The 17477-nt window shown below is 35.9% G+C and overlaps 1 protein-coding gene across 1 annotated transcript; it reads left to right on the top strand.

The window, feature by feature from the left end:
• Nucleotides 1–10584: 10584 nt before the first annotated feature.
• On the top strand, nt 10585–16909 carry MSTN (myostatin). Its single transcript, XM_047086026.1, has 3 exons — nt 10585–10957; nt 12728–13101; nt 16529–16909. The coding sequence occupies exons 1-3, from the start codon at nt 10585–10587 to the stop codon at nt 16907–16909; spliced, it is 1128 nt and encodes a 375-aa protein (XP_046941982.1).
• The last annotated feature ends 568 nt before the right edge of the window (nt 16910–17477 follow it).

Below are 17477 nucleotides of genomic sequence, written 5' to 3' on the forward strand. Positions count from 1 at the left end.
ATAGAGACTGTTTAGGGAAGAGTATTTATTTATTCACATGTTTTGGAAAGGGGAGGTTTTATAATCTTGTTTCCAGTCTCTCATTTGTCCACCACCCTCCAGCCTGCCTCCCATGTACATAAATTGTTCCAGCTATACCCAAGAAACTGTTGGTTTGTCCTACAGTCCATACTCCATTCCATGATTTCACATTTGCTGAGTGCTGTTTTATAACTATTATCCACTGAAATGGGGCAATGTTTTCTATAAATATACTCAGTGCCTACCCACAACCAAACACTAGGTATTCTGCAAATATTTGATGAAATGAAATGCTAAGTAGATCCTTTCCCACATTTTTTCAAGTATTTACATTTCACCTGTTTTCTTATCAGATTTCTCATCTGAGTTGGAGTGCAGATGAAAAATATTAGATTTCTTCATACTGAAAACCAAGGTACAAAATTTGAATTATGGTAGATTTAAGTTCATGTGCCATGTAAAAATGTCCAACATTTAACACAGATTTCGAGTTTCAATAATAGTAAAGCATTAGCTTTACTTACAGATTTTATTTAATACATTTCTGTATGTTACAAAAAAAGAGAGAATGTATATAAAACTGAATTCAAGGTTTAAGTCCTTAGACCTTAGAAAAATTGGTAGTACGAGTGATGTAGTTCTTAGAGTTCCCAGCAGAGGCCAGAATGTTCATGTTAAATCTAATTAAATGAAATGTTTTTCCTATAATTAAAGGTGGTATGTTTTTTTAAACTAATAAAAAAAGGTCAGAGCTCTCTATGGTTAAAATTACTAGAAACTACTGACTTATTTATTTGAAATTTCCAGAATGCAAGTATATAATTCAAAATATTGAAAAATGAGTTTAACAGAAAGGGTGACATTCTATAACAAAAGGCTGACCCCCAATATCTAAGCAAATGGGCAATCAAAGTATGTTTAGTCAGTAGACACTAAAACTCCTATACTAATTGCCAAATGCAGGTCATTGGGTCTTTCAGTTGCCAAGCCAGACTATGGACTGGTTCCAAGAACAAAGGGCACCACTGTGGCATTGACCCAGGAAATTGAGCACTGACCTTATTTGTTAATTTTAGAACATTAAAAAAAAAATCTTAACTCAATGTAAAAGAAATACTTGGTGCTTCAAAAGTACTTCAATGCAAATTACCGTTGTAAATCAAACAAGCTTTTTAAAATTTAATAATTTAAGTTATGCAACCTTTCTCTGGGCCTCAGTTTCTCCATGTGCTCACAAGTAGAATAGACATGACAATCTTAAAATTCTTTTATTTCTAAAATTCAGAGTTTTTTCCCCCTAGGCAAAAAGCATCATTCCCCCCCCCCTTGTTTCCAATTCTTGGCATAGTACCTATCATAAACCAGGTGCTAATAAGTGTTTAATGAACAAGTAAATGAAAACATGACCAAATGGATATTATTTTTTGAAGAGTTCTTTCTAGGAATTTACAAAAGAATTTGGAAACGGAATGCTTCTGGAAGCCAATACTCTATGAATTATAAAAAACAATGCTGTAGGCAATTCCAAAAAAAGAAGAAAACATTTTCTGAATACTCTTGGAAGGAACTAAACTCTTCTAAGGCTATCATTACTGCCAAGCCACTAATTGAGTACAAAGGGAGTTATTTTTTTAAAAAAGCATTTTAAGATTTTACATTTTAAAACCCAAATCTAAAAAAAGTTAAAATATTTCTTTTTATTTCCAGAAAAACACTCTTTATTGAGACTACTATGGTTTCCAAAGGCCCCCAAAACAAAACCCTGAAAACTGCAAGATTTTCTCTTGGGAAGTGGTTCTTTACCAGAAAGCTTAACTCAATAATAAGGGTAAAGATTTTAAAACAAAAGATATGCCTTTGCCAATGCAATCTATATTGTTATCTGCTCTGGAAACCCTGTGCTTGTTCTAAAGTAAATCAAAATATTATGAAGGAAATCGGTCATCAAAAATAATGAATATTAACTTCTTATTATACTTATTATATTTCTCATTTGTAAATTTTAAAATTTTGACTTCATTAAATTTTGGGAAGAAAATGTATAGCTGCAGGCAGAAGTTTGTGCCTTCTTAATCCAGGATGATGGGCAATGTGTGGAAGTGTAGGCTGAAAGTGAGGGTGTGGCTGGAGCAAATTAGAGAGCCCAACTAAAGACTGGTATAACTTGCAATCAGGCAGTCTGAAACATTCGACATGCTGTCTCACTGCATATACATTCAACATACACAAAAAAGAAAAAAAATTTTTTTTAAATATTTATTTCTGAGACAGAGAGAGACAGAGCATGAGCAGGGGAGGGGCAGAGAGAGAGAGAGAGGGAGACACAGAATCTGAGGCAGGCTCCAGGCTCTGAGCTGTCAGCAGAGAGCCCGACGCGGGGCTCGAACTCACAGACTGCGAGATCATGACCTGAGCCGAAGTCGGATGCTCAACCGACTGAGCCACCCAGTCTAAATTTTCTAAAAAGAAAATTTAGCTCCAGCAAAAAGAGATAAATTAGTGAATTACAGACTTTTTCCAAACTAAGCCACTGTCTTTGGGCAAAGAACTGAAGTAGCTATGCTTATTTACTATGGATAAAATAAGGAAATTATTTGAGCCAGGTTCTCAAACTTGAATAATGTAAAGATACCTTTCCAAAAAAATTTTTTAAAAGAATTCCCATGAGTAAAAGGTGACCCCTATCACTCTAGGTGGCACTTGAAGTCAGCTTGATTATAGCAAAAACAAAACAAAACAAACAAAAAAACAAAACCCTCACCTGTAAACACTGTATTTGCAGACAGTGTAGAAAATGAAGACATTGAAGCAGTAATCAGATGTAAGGTGGTTATCTGGATGATCTAGAAAATGCATAAAGAGCTAAGTTTTATGAAATTACTTATGGAACTCACAGACATCCCTGGGAGCTAAGGAACTTTATTGAAGAGGGCATTCTGGGAAATAGGTTGACCTCTGGCCCACCTTGGCTGTTCACTCAAAGAGCTATGCCTTCTTGGGTAAACTGAGGTGATAAACTCTATCCCAGTTTTGGAGGAAAGCTCCTTCTTTCTCGTATGAGAAGAAAGCAGGGAGAGAAGGATCACTGAGAAACTTAGTACTTTACAGAAAAGAATGTGAAGGAGAAGTGAAGACTATGGCACATATAATCAGTTCTCAGTTCTCTGCATTGGGTCAAGGTAAAAAAGATTGTTCTACCTTTGCCTTGCTTAAACACACACACACACACACACACACACACACACACACAGACATACACACTGCTCTTTTGAGATTTCTTTTCTCTTCTCTGGCTACCTTTGATACTCCTGAAAATCAATTTGACCTAAATATGACCTATGTTGGGTGGGAGCTCTCGTCTTAAGGTCTTAAATAGTGGTGTCATGGCCACTCCCTAGCAAGGTCCCCATTAAGAGCCACACGATGTCTAAGGGTAGTCATAATTATTAAATGCAAAAGCTCCACTGGGACGTTCAAAGTGCTCATTGCTCTACCAGAGAACTACTAGAGGTGGCAAAGACAACAGGGACCTGTAACACCAGTCTCCCTACCAGTTGGCAGAGGAGGGACCCCATGAGAAATGCTACAGACCATCATCAGCGCAAACTAAAAACACAACTAGAGTCACTTAGAAAAGCTATAAATAACTAATTCTACCATTGGAAAATTAGGAAGTTGATGTTTCTTGTATTTAAGGAAACATTCATTCATTTATTAGTTTAATTATTAAGTGAATACCCTTTTGCCAACATAATTATGTGCTGGCTGTTGAACCAAGAGCTGAAGACACAAAAATGAACACAATAATTCCCAGCCTTTAAAGAGCTCAAAGTCTGTTTGGAGTTGCAGGAAGACAAGTAAGGGGGAAAAAGCAAGCAATTTAGAATTTTAATAATAAAGGCATGCACAACCTATACAATGTTAGCACTAACTCTTTGAGTATAGCATCTTTTTTTCAATGGAAAAAATGAGAAAGCTAAATTATAACTCTCTTCTCTGTATTTCAAATCTCTAATAAATAAATTAGAGTTCCTACTTTGGAAAGGAAAGAGAGCAGAAATCACATTTTGCAGTTTTTTTTTTTTTTTGAGTTAATTCTACCTCTAAAGTAGGGTAGAATGCAGAAACTTTACTATCTGGGACATTATTATGAAGCATTGCCATAATATGGATGTTATTATCTCAAGACTGAACTGAAGACCATATACAAAAATTCCTCACGACCACAGATTTCAGTCAATACCCTAGAATTGACAAATGTGAAAATGTTCTCTCGATATACTGTAAGTTGGTAGTTGGTGATTATAGTAGAGCAATATTTATATTTCTGCTCTTGGCTACAATTATGTGTCAGTAAATAAATACACAATGTTTAAAAATTCCCATATTTGATTTCTCATTAAAAGCAAAGCTACAGGTACTAGGAAGAGGGTATTCAAGTTACAGGGAAACAATATTTAATTGAAGTATAAACATTATCACTTGGGGCATGGTTCTCAAAATGTGGTCTGGGAATCTCTGGAGTGGAGACCCTTTCAGAGAGTCTCTGAAATAAAAACTATTTTCATAATGATGCTAAGATGTGTTTTTACTACTCTTATTTTTTTTCTTTTGTGTACAGTGGGGTTTTCCAGAGGCTCCATGACATGTGACAACATCATCACTGTCAGCAAATACAATATATGCTGTGAATGGTTATATTCTAAAATTTCTCATTTTTAATTTTGTGATACGTTAAATATTGATAACTATGACCAATATAAACAAAACCTTTTGAGGATTGTTTATAATATTTAAGAGTGTAAAAGAATCCTGAGACCAAAAAGTTTAAGATTTACTACCTTAGAGGATAAACCTCAGCTGAAGGGGCACACCTAATCAAATCTCTTCATGTTTTACACAAAGAAACTAGACTGTAGGTTTTATGATGACAGTGATAATTTCTGTCTGGCTCATTGTTTTCTCCTTAAACTCCAGCACATTTCCAGGTACATGTAGGCATTAAAATATTTCATAAAATAATAAATTAATACATACATACATACATACATACAAGGGCACCTGGGTGGCTCGGTTGGTTAAGCATCCAACTTCAGGTCATGATCTCAGTTCATGAATTCCAGTCCTGTGTCAGGATCTGTGCTGACAGCTCAGAGCCTGGAGCCTGCTTCAGATTCTTGTAACTCCTCTCTGTCTCTGCCCCTCCCCCACTCACTCTCTGTCTCTCTCTCTCTCTCGAAAATAAACGAACATTAAAAAATTAAAAAGAATACATACATACCTAGATTCATAAATGAAGGCTTTGCTAATCAACTCATTCAAGGTCACATAAAACCTCAGCATCAAAGTCAAAGTATATTTCAGGTCTCTTATTCCTATACTGTTGGTCTCTAGCTCAAGAATACTTTTGTTTCTGTTAATTTTTGTTCTAATCTATTTAAAGCATTAGTAATTGGACATCAATGTGGGATGACTACCTTCTCATGCTGCTGTGTGAGTTGGACACTATAACACTATACAGTCTTTTTTTCTGGCCTTAAGCATAATTAGCATAGAATGACACTAAAGGGCTGTCATTACAAGGAAATGGCAAGAGTGATCAGATAAAATATCTTTCTGTTTTTTTCCTACAACAGAGTTGAATAACTCATGATCCATTCTAATTCCTAGTCTTCTCCTTTCTTTGGCCACATCATTTAAAGTCTGGCAAGCCTTAGTATCCAAAATCTATAAAGAGCTCACCAAACTCCACACCCTAAAAACAAATAACCCAGTGAAGAAATGGGCAGAAAACATGAATAGACACTTCTCTAAAGCGTCGCTCCTCATCAGGGAAATACAAATCAAAACCACACTCAGATATCACCTTACGCCAGTCAGAGTGGCCAAAATGAACAAATCAGGAGACTATAGATGTGGAGAAGATGTGGAGAAACGGGAACCCTCTTGCACTGTTGGTGGGAATGCAAATTGGTGCAGCCACTCTGGAAAACAGTGTGGAGGTTCCTCAAAAAATTAAAAATAGACCTACCCTATGACCCAGCAATAGCACCGCTAGGAATTTACCCAAGGGATACAGGAGTACTGATGCACAGGGGCACTTGTACCCCAATGTTTATAGCAGCACTCTCAACAATAGCCAAATTATGGAAAGAGCCTAAATGTCCATCAACTGATGAATGGATAAAGAAATTGTGGCTTATATACACAATGGAGTACTACGTGGCAATGAGAAAGAATGAAATATGGCCCTTTGTAGCAACATGGATGGAACTGGAGAGTGTGATGCTAAGTGAAATAAGCCATACAAAGACAGATACCATATGTTTTCACTCTTATGTGGATCCTGAGAAACTTAACAGAAACCCATGGGGGAGGGGAAGGAAAAAAAAAAAGGAGGTTAGAGTGGGAGAGAGCAAAAGCATAAGAGACTCTTAAAAACTGAGAAACTGAGGGTTGATGGGGGATGGGAGGGAGGGGAGGTTGGGTGATGGGTATTGATTGAGGAGGGCACCTTTTGGGATGAGCACTGGGTGTTGTATGGAAACCAATTTGACAATAAACTTCATATATTGAAAAAAAAAAGAAAATGCAAAAAAAAAAATCTGGCAAGCTTTATATTTGTGTACTCAGTAGTTCCCAGATTATAAAGAGTAAAGCCATAAACCTGCTTGGGGAAATATGCTTTATACTCTCAAAGTTATTTTAAAACACCCCCTGGTATTTGTATCAGAGATGAGAGAAGTTTGCTTACTACCTTACTTACGGTTACAGAAATGTGAGGCCCAAAGTGCCTTGGGTGGCTCAGTTGGTTGAGCATCCAACTCTTGATTTTGGCTTAGGTCATGATCTTGCAATTCGTAAGTCAGAGCACTGTGTCAGGCAGTGCAGAACCTGTTTGGGATTCTTTATCTTCCTCTCTCTCTGCCCTCCCCCCAATCTCTTTCTCTCTCTCTCAAAAATAAATAAATAAACATTTAGAAATGTAAGGCCCACTCAGTGCAAAGAAGCATAGGGGAAAGAAAAATATAAGTCTTGTGAAGTGCTGCATTAATCACCTAAAATCTGATTCCTATGAGAAACTGCTTTTAAAGATGGCCAACCTAAGACAAAGCCAACAAGCTGGTTGACCAACTTCTCCCAGTCAGCTAAAAGAAATTCTTCTCTGCTCACTCATCCTAATCACACACTGTCCTGTCTCCTTCATGAAACAGCCAAAGCCAGGCCATCAGCAGTCAGACCACAGTGAAGGTTCCTACTCTGAGGCCTTGGGAAGGTTACAGTCCCAAGCAATATATGGAGAAGCAATATATGTTCACGAAATTTCTTCAGTACCTCTTAACTCATTCCATGTTGATCTCTAGAGAAGTTGGTTAGATATAGATTTTCAATATTCACAGTAGTTATGTTCTATAAAGTCACTGCCAGCACTGAACGAGTGATTATTGAACCTCTGCTCCTAGAGGAAATACAAGGCTACATTCCTGTGAGCCTCTGGTCACAACATTTTTACCAACCAATCAATATATAACCCTGTTTATCTGTTTAAAAACATCTTATTTAATACATACTGTGGATTCATTAACATTGAACTCACAGCCAACAGGTTATAGATAACTCAAGCCTGAATAGAGCTCATCTAACAACATAGTTTTCCATAAGGAATTTTTTTTCTAAGACATCACAACCTTATTTCTTAAACTCTAGTAAAACATATATAACATAAAATTGGCCTTTTAACCATTTTTAAGTATAGAGTTTGGTGGCATTAAATACATTTATATTTTGTGCAGCCATCATCAACATCTACCTCCAGAACTTTTTGATCTTCCCAAATTGAAACTCTGTAGGTATCAAACAGTAACTCTCCCACCAACCCCTCCTCAAAGCCCCTAGCAACCACTATTCTACTTTCCATCACAGCCTTCTCGTTCTTAGGAGCACAGCACCTTAGCACTAGGCACTGGGGACCACTGTAAACAGTGGTCCCACCAAAAAATGTAAAAAATGTGGTACTAAATAGATTGCAAAAAGGGCATTTGTTTACAGTATGAGAGCTGAAACAAGTCAGAGCATTGTCTTGTATGACCTCAGCTGGGAACCTGTGCCTTAGAAGATTCAAAATTTCACCATTCTGTGCATGTGCATGAGTGGCCACAAAAGCACCCTGCGCATTGATTTTGGGTTAAAAATAAATTTTAGCAAGTAGGCAAATTTGCAAATATGGAATCCATGAATAATAAGCATTGACTATATGTGGAAATGACAACCTTTCTTTACTTTATTCTATGTAGTAAGAATAAAGAGCTGAAATATGCCTGCAACAGGCCTGCCTTAGAAAATTCTAGTTACCTCAGAGGACTAAAGAGGTAGTCTACATGAATTGATAATTGGCAGCTACAACCAGTTCTAGTTCATGGGGAGGATATATTTAAGCATAATCTCAAACCCCTCTGTAGGAAACAAAGACTGAGCACTCAAGTAACAGTTATCAATCACTTACTATATGACAGGCACTATATTCAGCAATTTACATGCATTATTAAATTACATCCCTCCAAAGCTCTCTGAGGAAACTGAAGGTTAGATAAGTTAAGTACCTCATCCATTATCACATAGTTAGAAGTGGCAATGTTGAGATTTGAACTCAGGTCTGCCTGACTCCAGAGCCCGGGTTCCCAACTGCTATGCAATTCTAATCAAGTTAAAAACAAAACAAAACAAAAAAACCTTGACTTACTCAGAAGTATACAGGAACATATGTTACAATGATTATAACCTTGCCAATATTTATACATAGAAAAATAAATTTACTAAATAAAACTTTATAAGCCTGATCTAATATTGTTCCACAATAGAGTATCTGAAACCCTTCAGGCATCTGGTTTGTGTCTGGTTTTCCTTAATCTTTAATGATGGGCAAATCTAATGCATTATGTAAGGCCATTTTTTCTCAAGAGATGTAGATACCTCTTAAGAATTTGATGAAAATGCATTAACTTTTCAGGCTACTGAGTTGCATTTTAGTGCACTGAGGCAGTAAATTAGTGTACAATGTGCAAAAGTGGTAGTGACCTAAAAAATAAATATTTGATATGAGCCACTGCATTCTCTTGGGGGTGGGGGGAAGTAATGGATTAACTCTCCTAGGAGTCCTTAGCTTCCCAAAAAGCAGTAGGAAGAAGAAATCTCCTGTGGCCTGGAAACAGCTTGTTTCTCACTGGCTATGTTTGCTTAGCTCTTTAACAGTTCATTTGATTAGATCTTGTGGCTCCCAAAGCTAAGGTTGAGAGTTTGATCCCTACACAGGCCACTTAAATTTAGAGAACAAAAAGCTCCATTCTCTGCTCCCAGACCTTACCCCAAATCCCTGCCAGGTGTCTGCCCTCTGGTCAAAATGAGAAACTGGCAAAGGGGTGCAAACCAATCGTAGTATTGGGGAATGTTAAAAACGGACACCCCTTTATTATGATGCTCTTTCACTTTTATGTGCTGACAGTATTTTGATATAATTTACATAGAATGGATACTACGCTTTTTACTTTTGCCAATGGAAATCTGAGGCAAACTGTGCTTATGTGCTGCATTGCCAGTCGTAAAACCCATTGTCTTCTTATTCTGAGTTCAGAGATTTTTTCTACTAGCTGACATTATCCTCTTGGTAATAAACAATGAAGAAACACATCTTCTGAATAATACTAATCTGCAGCTTTACAAGAGGAAAGAACTGAATAGTAATCAGCCAAAAATTGAGCACCATTTTCATAGTAATGAAAAACATTAAATTATTTAAAAATAATTCCATGTGTAATATAATATTATAATAAGTTGATTTTTAACGTGTGCTAAGAATTTAAACAGGAAAACAAGCCTCTCAAATTTTAGCTGCCAATCTTTTACTAGTAACACTATCTTAGCTTTTCTTTAAATTCAGGTCTTCCTAACTTAAATTCATATTTCCCTAATTACACGGCACTTAAACATAATTTAATACAGTAAATAAAATTATTTTTACTTCAAATGCTTGCCTAAATAACAGATACTCATTTTAATTTTTAAGGAAGTAAAATTTCAACTTTTTAAGCATGAAGTGTAAAACTAAGATTTACTTATTTAAATTATAACCTGAGTTTCACATGTAAAGATTAAGAAGATTTAAGTGTAGTTTCTATTATTGTTAACATAGACTTTATTTTTTTTCAAATGTCACATATATCTTTCATTATTTGTAGATTTATTTCTTTTATGAAGTAGTCGAATGAATCAGCTCACCCTTGACTGTAACAAAATACTGTTTGGTGACTTGTGACAGACAGGGTTTTAACCTCTGACAGCGAGATTCATTGTGGAGCAAGAGCCAATCATAGATCCTGACGACACTTGTCTCATCAAAGTTGGAATATAAAAAGCCACTTGGAATACAGTATAAAAGATTCACTGGTGTGGCAAGTTGTCTCTCAGACTGTACAGGCATTAAAATTGTGCTTGGCATTACTCAAAAGCAAAAGAAAAGTAAAAGGAAGAAATAAGAACAAGGAAAAAGATTGTATTGATTTTAAAATCATGCAGAAACTGCAAATCTATGTTTATATTTACCTGTTTATGCTGATTGTTGCTGGTCCAGTGGATCTAAATGAGAACAGTGAGCAAAAAGAAAATGTGGAAAAAGAGGGGCTGTGCAATGCATGTACTTGGAGACAAAACACTAAATCTTCAAGAATAGAAGCCATAAAAATTCAGATCCTCAGTAAACTTCGCCTGGAAACGGCTCCCAACATCAGCAAAGATGCTATAAGACAACTTTTGCCCAAAGCTCCTCCGCTCCGGGAACTGATTGATCAGTACGATGTCCAGAGAGATGACAGCAGTGATGGCTCTTTGGAAGACGACGATTACCACGCTACCACGGAAACGATCATTACCATGCCCACCGAGTGTGAGTAGCCCTCTTAGTGTATATCAACAATTCTGCTGACTGTGGTTCTAGTGTTTATGAGAAACAGATCTATTTTCAGGCTCTTTTAACAAGCCGTTGGCTTGTATGTAAGTAGGAAGGAAGAGTTTCTCTTTTTCAAGATTTCATGGGAAATCTACTAATGAGACTGAAATCTGCTGCACTAAAAACCCAAAAGGAGATAAAATAAAATGTTTGCATGGCATTAATGTTTAGTTAAATTTGACAAATAGGAAATGCTTATGCTTTTACTGCTCAGTACCTGCAAGGCAACGATTGGGAGATACTACAAACAATGTTAAAAACCTACATGAAATTTCATGATTGCATTTAGTTGCCTGAAATAGGCATCTGTAATAACAAGTTTTTTTCTCTAATAAAAGAGAAAAACGTCTTCTGCTAAATGCCTAGAATGACTTCTGTTATTCAAAGCTACTCCTCACAGTGTTTTTATGTTCTTTACAAATTAAAATATTTAACTTTGAAAGCTTTTACACTGGAGAGTATAAAAAATGTTTTTTTTTAATTTAATGTATTAGTAAGACCAGTGATGAAGTGACATAGCAGAATGATAATCATGAGCTTATTATCAGAAAATGCCTAAGAAATAAACATTTTAATTAAACAGGTTATGGCTCACAAAGTCCCACTTCTCCCTTGACCCCGGCACTATTGTTGAGAGTCCCTGGTTTGCATGTTTCCAGGAAGGCACATTGCTCAATGGCCTTCTAAAATATTGTTTTCTTCTTCATATGAGGAAGGAGGACTATTACCTGTAGTATCTACCTTGCTTCTGAAAGAGAAGATATTTTGTACCATTGCTTTTTCAGTCATTTCAAAACGACACTCAAGGAAAGGCAGACAGTCATCTTAACAGAGAAGGCAAGACAAGAAAGATTTTTTGCTATGTGTCTGCAGTCTTGCTTTAAACAGTGCTTTTATACACTTGAAACCTGACTCAAAACAGTTTCAAATACGGTTTTGCTTATTAGGCAATCATGTTACAATGCGACAAATAATTCTCTTTTAAGACTCTGCTATCTAGTCCTGGAGTAAATTTACCTTATTTGTAAACAATCTTGGAAAAACAAAAGGGGGGAAGAAACTGCTTGTGCTGCTTACAACGACAACCTGGCTCTAAAGACTGTGTTTCTAACTTTTGAGATAAGCCTGAATATAACATTCACATTTTTGTGCTAATTACCTGATTCGTTTTGTTCCTTTAGGGCTATTCCAGAGCCAAAACATAACAGATGTGCTATATTTTCTACTAATTCCCAAGGCTCATTTAGTTGCTCAGCGTGTCTTGTCCCCAGGTAATTCAGGCCTGGGGGAAGGGTTCCTTCTTCCAGACTGATTGGTACAGCTGCTCAGTAAGTGTAACTACTCAGATTCCCAAAGAATTCTAAGTGGATGTTCCTCCACGGTGTCTCTTGTTCTCTCTAATCATCATCATTTTAAAATTTCATCCACTGCTCATTCTTTCATAGAATTCTCTTTAGCCCACAGTTCTCTGAGAGGGAGCAGATTCCTCATAAACAGCTGAAAAAACATATATCTAAAAAATTCTGAAAAGCTAGAGTAATTATTTTCTTTGATATTTTTCTGAATTATGAATGAAATCCTACATGGTTTTTCACTTTAAAATATGCATTCACTATTCCAATGGGGGAAAAATGCTCACCAATTTTTTATTCATTTTTTATGAGAAATAATTTCAATAACTATTTTTCTTTTCTTATTCATTTATAGCTGATCTTCTAATGCAAGTGGAAGGAAAACCCAAATGTTGCTTCTTTAAATTTAGCTCTAAAATACAATATAATAAAGTCGTAAAGGCCCAACTGTGGATATATCTGAGACCCGTCAAGACTCCTACAACAGTGTTTGTGCAAATCCTGAGACTCATCAAACCCATGAAAGACGGTACAAGGTATACTGGAATCCGATCTCTGAAACTTGACATGAACCCAGGCACTGGTATTTGGCAGAGCATTGATGTGAAGACAGTGTTGCAAAATTGGCTCAAACAGCCTGAATCCAACTTAGGCATTGAAATCAAAGCTTTAGATGAGAATGGTCATGATCTTGCTGTAACCTTCCCAGGACCAGGAGAAGATGGGCTGGTAAGTGATAACTGAAAATAACATCTAGCAGCAAACATTGCTACATTTTGATTCATCATGTGAATGAATAATAGTGGAAAAATCACTACCCATTTCCTATGCTCATAAACCAGACAAAAGTATCTTACTCCAATGGTAGCTCTGTACCCAATAAAAAGTAGGTGTCTAATTTCATATCCTATGAAACACCCTCTTGATACTTTTATTTTGCATGAGGATTAAAAAAAACAGTTATGCCATAGTCCTTAACTTCTTAGGGAGTTCTTTAGAAGCGGGGATGAAATATAAAGTGCTTTTCATTGATATGCTACATGATTTCATGGATAAAAACATGAAATCTTCATAGTGGATTCTACTACATAGCCAACAAATTTAAACATATCTTTTTATCCCAGAAAAGTGCCAAATATATTGAAATTTTTTGGTTTAGAAAAGCAGAAAAAACAAACTTGAGAAATTATAATTAAAATAAAATGCTTTTATTTATAGCATGATATGTTTATATGTTTATATATGTTTATATAAATATGATATTTATAGTATGATATGTTTAGGCCTATGTCTTATTAAATGTATCATCTTCAAGGTTTCTCATAATAAATATGTTTATTATTTTGTAGACTGTTGACTGATGTACATGTAGATTACTTTGTGAATTACCCCTAATGAAATTTAAATTTCCAGGCTACTTAACATTTGTCACCTAGCTTATTTCGAAGCTGCCTTACCATTTTTGTGCAAGGGTTTACTTAGGTGATGCCAACTAATTAATATCAGACCAAGCAGATGACAATACTTCATATATTATAAAATTTTATAAAAACCATTTTAAACCCTAGTATAAGTTTAGAGTTACTCACTGTTCTGCTTTCACAAACTTATTTAATGTGACCACACTTTTTACTTCTGAAACCTATTGACATAATTTAGAACAAAACATTATACTTTCAAACAATAAATGCTATCTTTTTAGTCTTTAAATGGTCTTGGTTTTAAAGAAGTATATAATTATTAAGTCAGATCTACTTTATTTTTTTAGTTTTATTTTTTTTTTTAATTTACATCCAAATTAGTTAGCATATAGTGCAATGATTTCAGGAGTAGATTCCTTAATGACCCTTACTCATTTAGCCCATCCCCCCTTCCACAACCTCTCCAGTAATCCTCAGTTTGTTCTCCATATTTAAGAGTCTCTTGTTTTGTCCCCCTCCCTGTTTTTATATTATTTTTGTTTCCCTTCCCTTATGTTCATCTGTTTTGTCTCTTAAAGTCCTCACATGAGTGAAGTCATATGATACTTGTCTTTCTCTGACTAATTTTACTTAGCATAATACCCTCCAGTCCCATCCATGTAGTTGCAAATGGCAAGATTTCATTCTTTTTGATTGGCGAGTAATACTCCATGGTATGTATGTATGTATATATATATATATATATATATATATATATATATATATACACACCACATCTTCCTTATCCATTCATCTGCCGATGGACATTTGGGCTCTTTCCTTACTTTGGCTATTGTTGATAGTGCTGCTAGAAACATGGGGGGGGGTGTGCATGTGTCCCTTCGAAACAGGACACCTGTATCCCTTGGATAAATGCCTAGTAGTGCAATTGGTAGGTTGTAGGATAGTTCTATTTTTAGTTTTTTGAGGAACCTCCATACCGTTTTCCAGAGTGGCTGCACCAGCTTGCCTTCCCACCAACAATGCAAAAAGAGATCCTCTTTCTCTGCATCCTCATCCTCGCCAACATCTGTTGTTGCCTGAGTTGTTAACGTTAGCCATTCTGACAAGTGTGAGGTGGTATCTCATTGTGGTTTTGATTTGTATTTCCCTGATGATGAGTGATGTTGAGCATTTTTTCCTGTGTCAGTTGGCCATCTGGATGTCTTCTTTGGAGAAGTGTCTATTCATGTCTTTTGCCCATTTCTTCACTGGATTATTTGTTTTTTGGGTGTTGAGTTTGATAAGTTCTTTATAGATTTTGGATACTAACCCTTTATCTGATATGTTGTTTGCAAACATCTTCTCCCATTCCATCGGTTGCCTTTTAGTTTTGCTGATTGTTTCCTTTGCTGTGCAGAAGCTTTTTATTTTGATGAGGTCCCAAGGTCAGATCTACTTTAAATCAAAACATATTCTTTAAAAGATTATGTAATTTTCCAAATGATATATGTTTCTTTAAATGTGCTACATAACAGGTGATTGACTCACAAAATGATGTGATTTTTTATAATATTAAATAACAATAATTACCAAGTCGATTTTGATTTTGATATAGGATAAAAACCATTATTAATTATTTAAGAAAGTACTTTTTATGGGTAGTATTTTAATGATCAAAGTTGGTAATGTGACAGAAGTTTAAATTATTATTAAACAGGGGCGCCTGGGTGGCTCAGTCGGTTAAGCGTCTGACTTCAGCTCAGGTCACGATCTCGCGGTCCGTGAGTTCAAGCCCCGCGTCGGGCTCTGGGCTGATGGCTCAGAGCCTGGAGCCTGCTTCTGATTCTGTGTCTCCCTCTCTCTGCCCCTCCCCCGTTCATGCTCTGTCTCTCTCTGTTTCAAAAATAAATAAACGTTAAAAAAAATTTAAAAAAAATAAATAATTATTAAACAGATTATTATTATCAAACAAGTTAAACATAATTATTAATATGACATACTCCTCAGATCTTCCCATATAAAAAGATAAGTCTCAAATGCATTAAAAGATTGGGGCAAGGGAAGAACTAGCAAATTATTGTTTAAATATATGAATAGAAACATTCAGTGAAAAAATAAAATGAAATATTTTTTGTATCTTCTGAATCTGTCCCTCTCTTCCTCAGAGTTTTTCTTTCCAACCCAGTATGCACACTACCACCTTCATTACCCTACCTCTCTTTTTCCTATTACAATCCATAAAGGGCTGGGAGGTAACTATTTTGCTCTGGCTCTAATAGCAAGTTTCCCCAATTAAAGATCTAGGGAACAGAGGATGGATGAATATACTTATCCCTCCAGAAGTCATCAGACATATTTAGCCAACATATTTAATTAGAAGAGAGAGAACTAACTGCTTTCTTCATCCCTGCTGTCCTCCCTCCTCCCTGACTCTCCTCCCTCTGTCCCTTCCTTCCCATAAATATTTTCAGAGTATCTGTTATGTGCCAGGCATTCAGATACTCAAACCAGTAAACACAAAAATTAAAAAGACATAGATCTGACCACAGGAGAATTAGCATTGTTGCTATGTTCTTATGAGCCATAAGGGAAGAATCACACCTAGTGTAAATTAAAATTCCTTAATGCTGTGCCTTTAAAAAATAAATGTGGTATGAGCAAAATGATTAATTTCTTCAATAATGACTTCTTGAAGTAGGAAAGTGTTTCAGGACCTATTAATATTACTGATTGTTCTTTTCCTTCTCATGCAGAATCCCTTTTTAGAAGTCAAGGTGACAGACACACCAAAAAGATCCAGACGAGATTTTGGGCTTGACTGTGATGAGCACTCAACAGAATCTCGGTGCTGTCGTTACCCTCTCACTGTGGATTTTGAAGCTTTTGGATGGGATTGGATTATTGCACCCAAAAGATATAAGGCCAATTACTGCTCTGGAGAGTGTGAATTTGTGTTTTTACAAAAATATCCTCATACTCATCTTGTACACCAAGCAAACCCCAGAGGTTCAGCAGGCCCCTGCTGTACTCCCACCAAGATGTCTCCAATTAATATGCTATATTTTAATGGCAAAGAACAAATAATATATGGGAAAATTCCAGCCATGGTAGTAGATCGCTGTGGGTGCTCATGAGATTTATATTTGGTTCATAACTTCCTAAAATATGGAAGGCCTTCCCCTCAACAATTTTGAAACTGTGAAATTATGTACCACAGGCTATAAGCCTTGAGTATGCTACAGTTACTTACGCACAAGCTCAGTATATGGACTAAAAGAGAGAATATATGCAATGGTTGGCATTTAACCATCAAAATAAATCATACAACAAAAAGTCTTATGATTTCCAGAGTTTTTGAACGAGGAGATCAAATTACTTTTATGTTCATATGTATTACAACATAGCTAGGTAAATGAAAGCAATTCTCCTTGTGTTCTTGTGAATTAAAGGAGTGTGCTTTAAAGTCTATTTCTTTATGGTATCATTTAATATCTACAGTAAAATCTGTATGTAGTATTGGTAAAATGCAGGATTGTTAAATACTGTCATTTGAATCATCCTCCAACACTTGAATTTATATTGTACGATAGCATACTGGTAAGATGAAATTCCACAAAAATAGGGATGGTACACCATTTGCAAGTCCCCATCCCTATTATGATCTGTACAGTACACTAACAATCCATGCCAATGGTGCTAATA

Source organism: Lynx rufus, unplaced genomic scaffold (genome assembly GCF_022079265.1).
Source record: "Lynx rufus isolate CCGP_SWC_20201006 ecotype Redwood Valley unplaced genomic scaffold, mLynRuf1.p SCAF_2, whole genome shotgun sequence".
Classification (NCBI taxonomy): domain Eukaryota; kingdom Metazoa; phylum Chordata; class Mammalia; order Carnivora; family Felidae; genus Lynx; species Lynx rufus.

Coding starts and splice junctions, on each gene's coding strand:
- MSTN (XM_047086026.1), top strand. CDS start 10,585: ATGCAGAAACTGCAAATCTATGTTTATATTTACCTGTTTATGCTGATT. Junction 10,958..12,727: donor CATTACCATGCCCACCGAGT/GTGAGTAGCCCT, acceptor ATTCATTTATAG/CTGATCTTCTAATGCAAGTG. Junction 13,102..16,528: donor GACCAGGAGAAGATGGGCTG/GTAAGTGATAAC, acceptor CTTCTCATGCAG/AATCCCTTTTTAGAAGTCAA.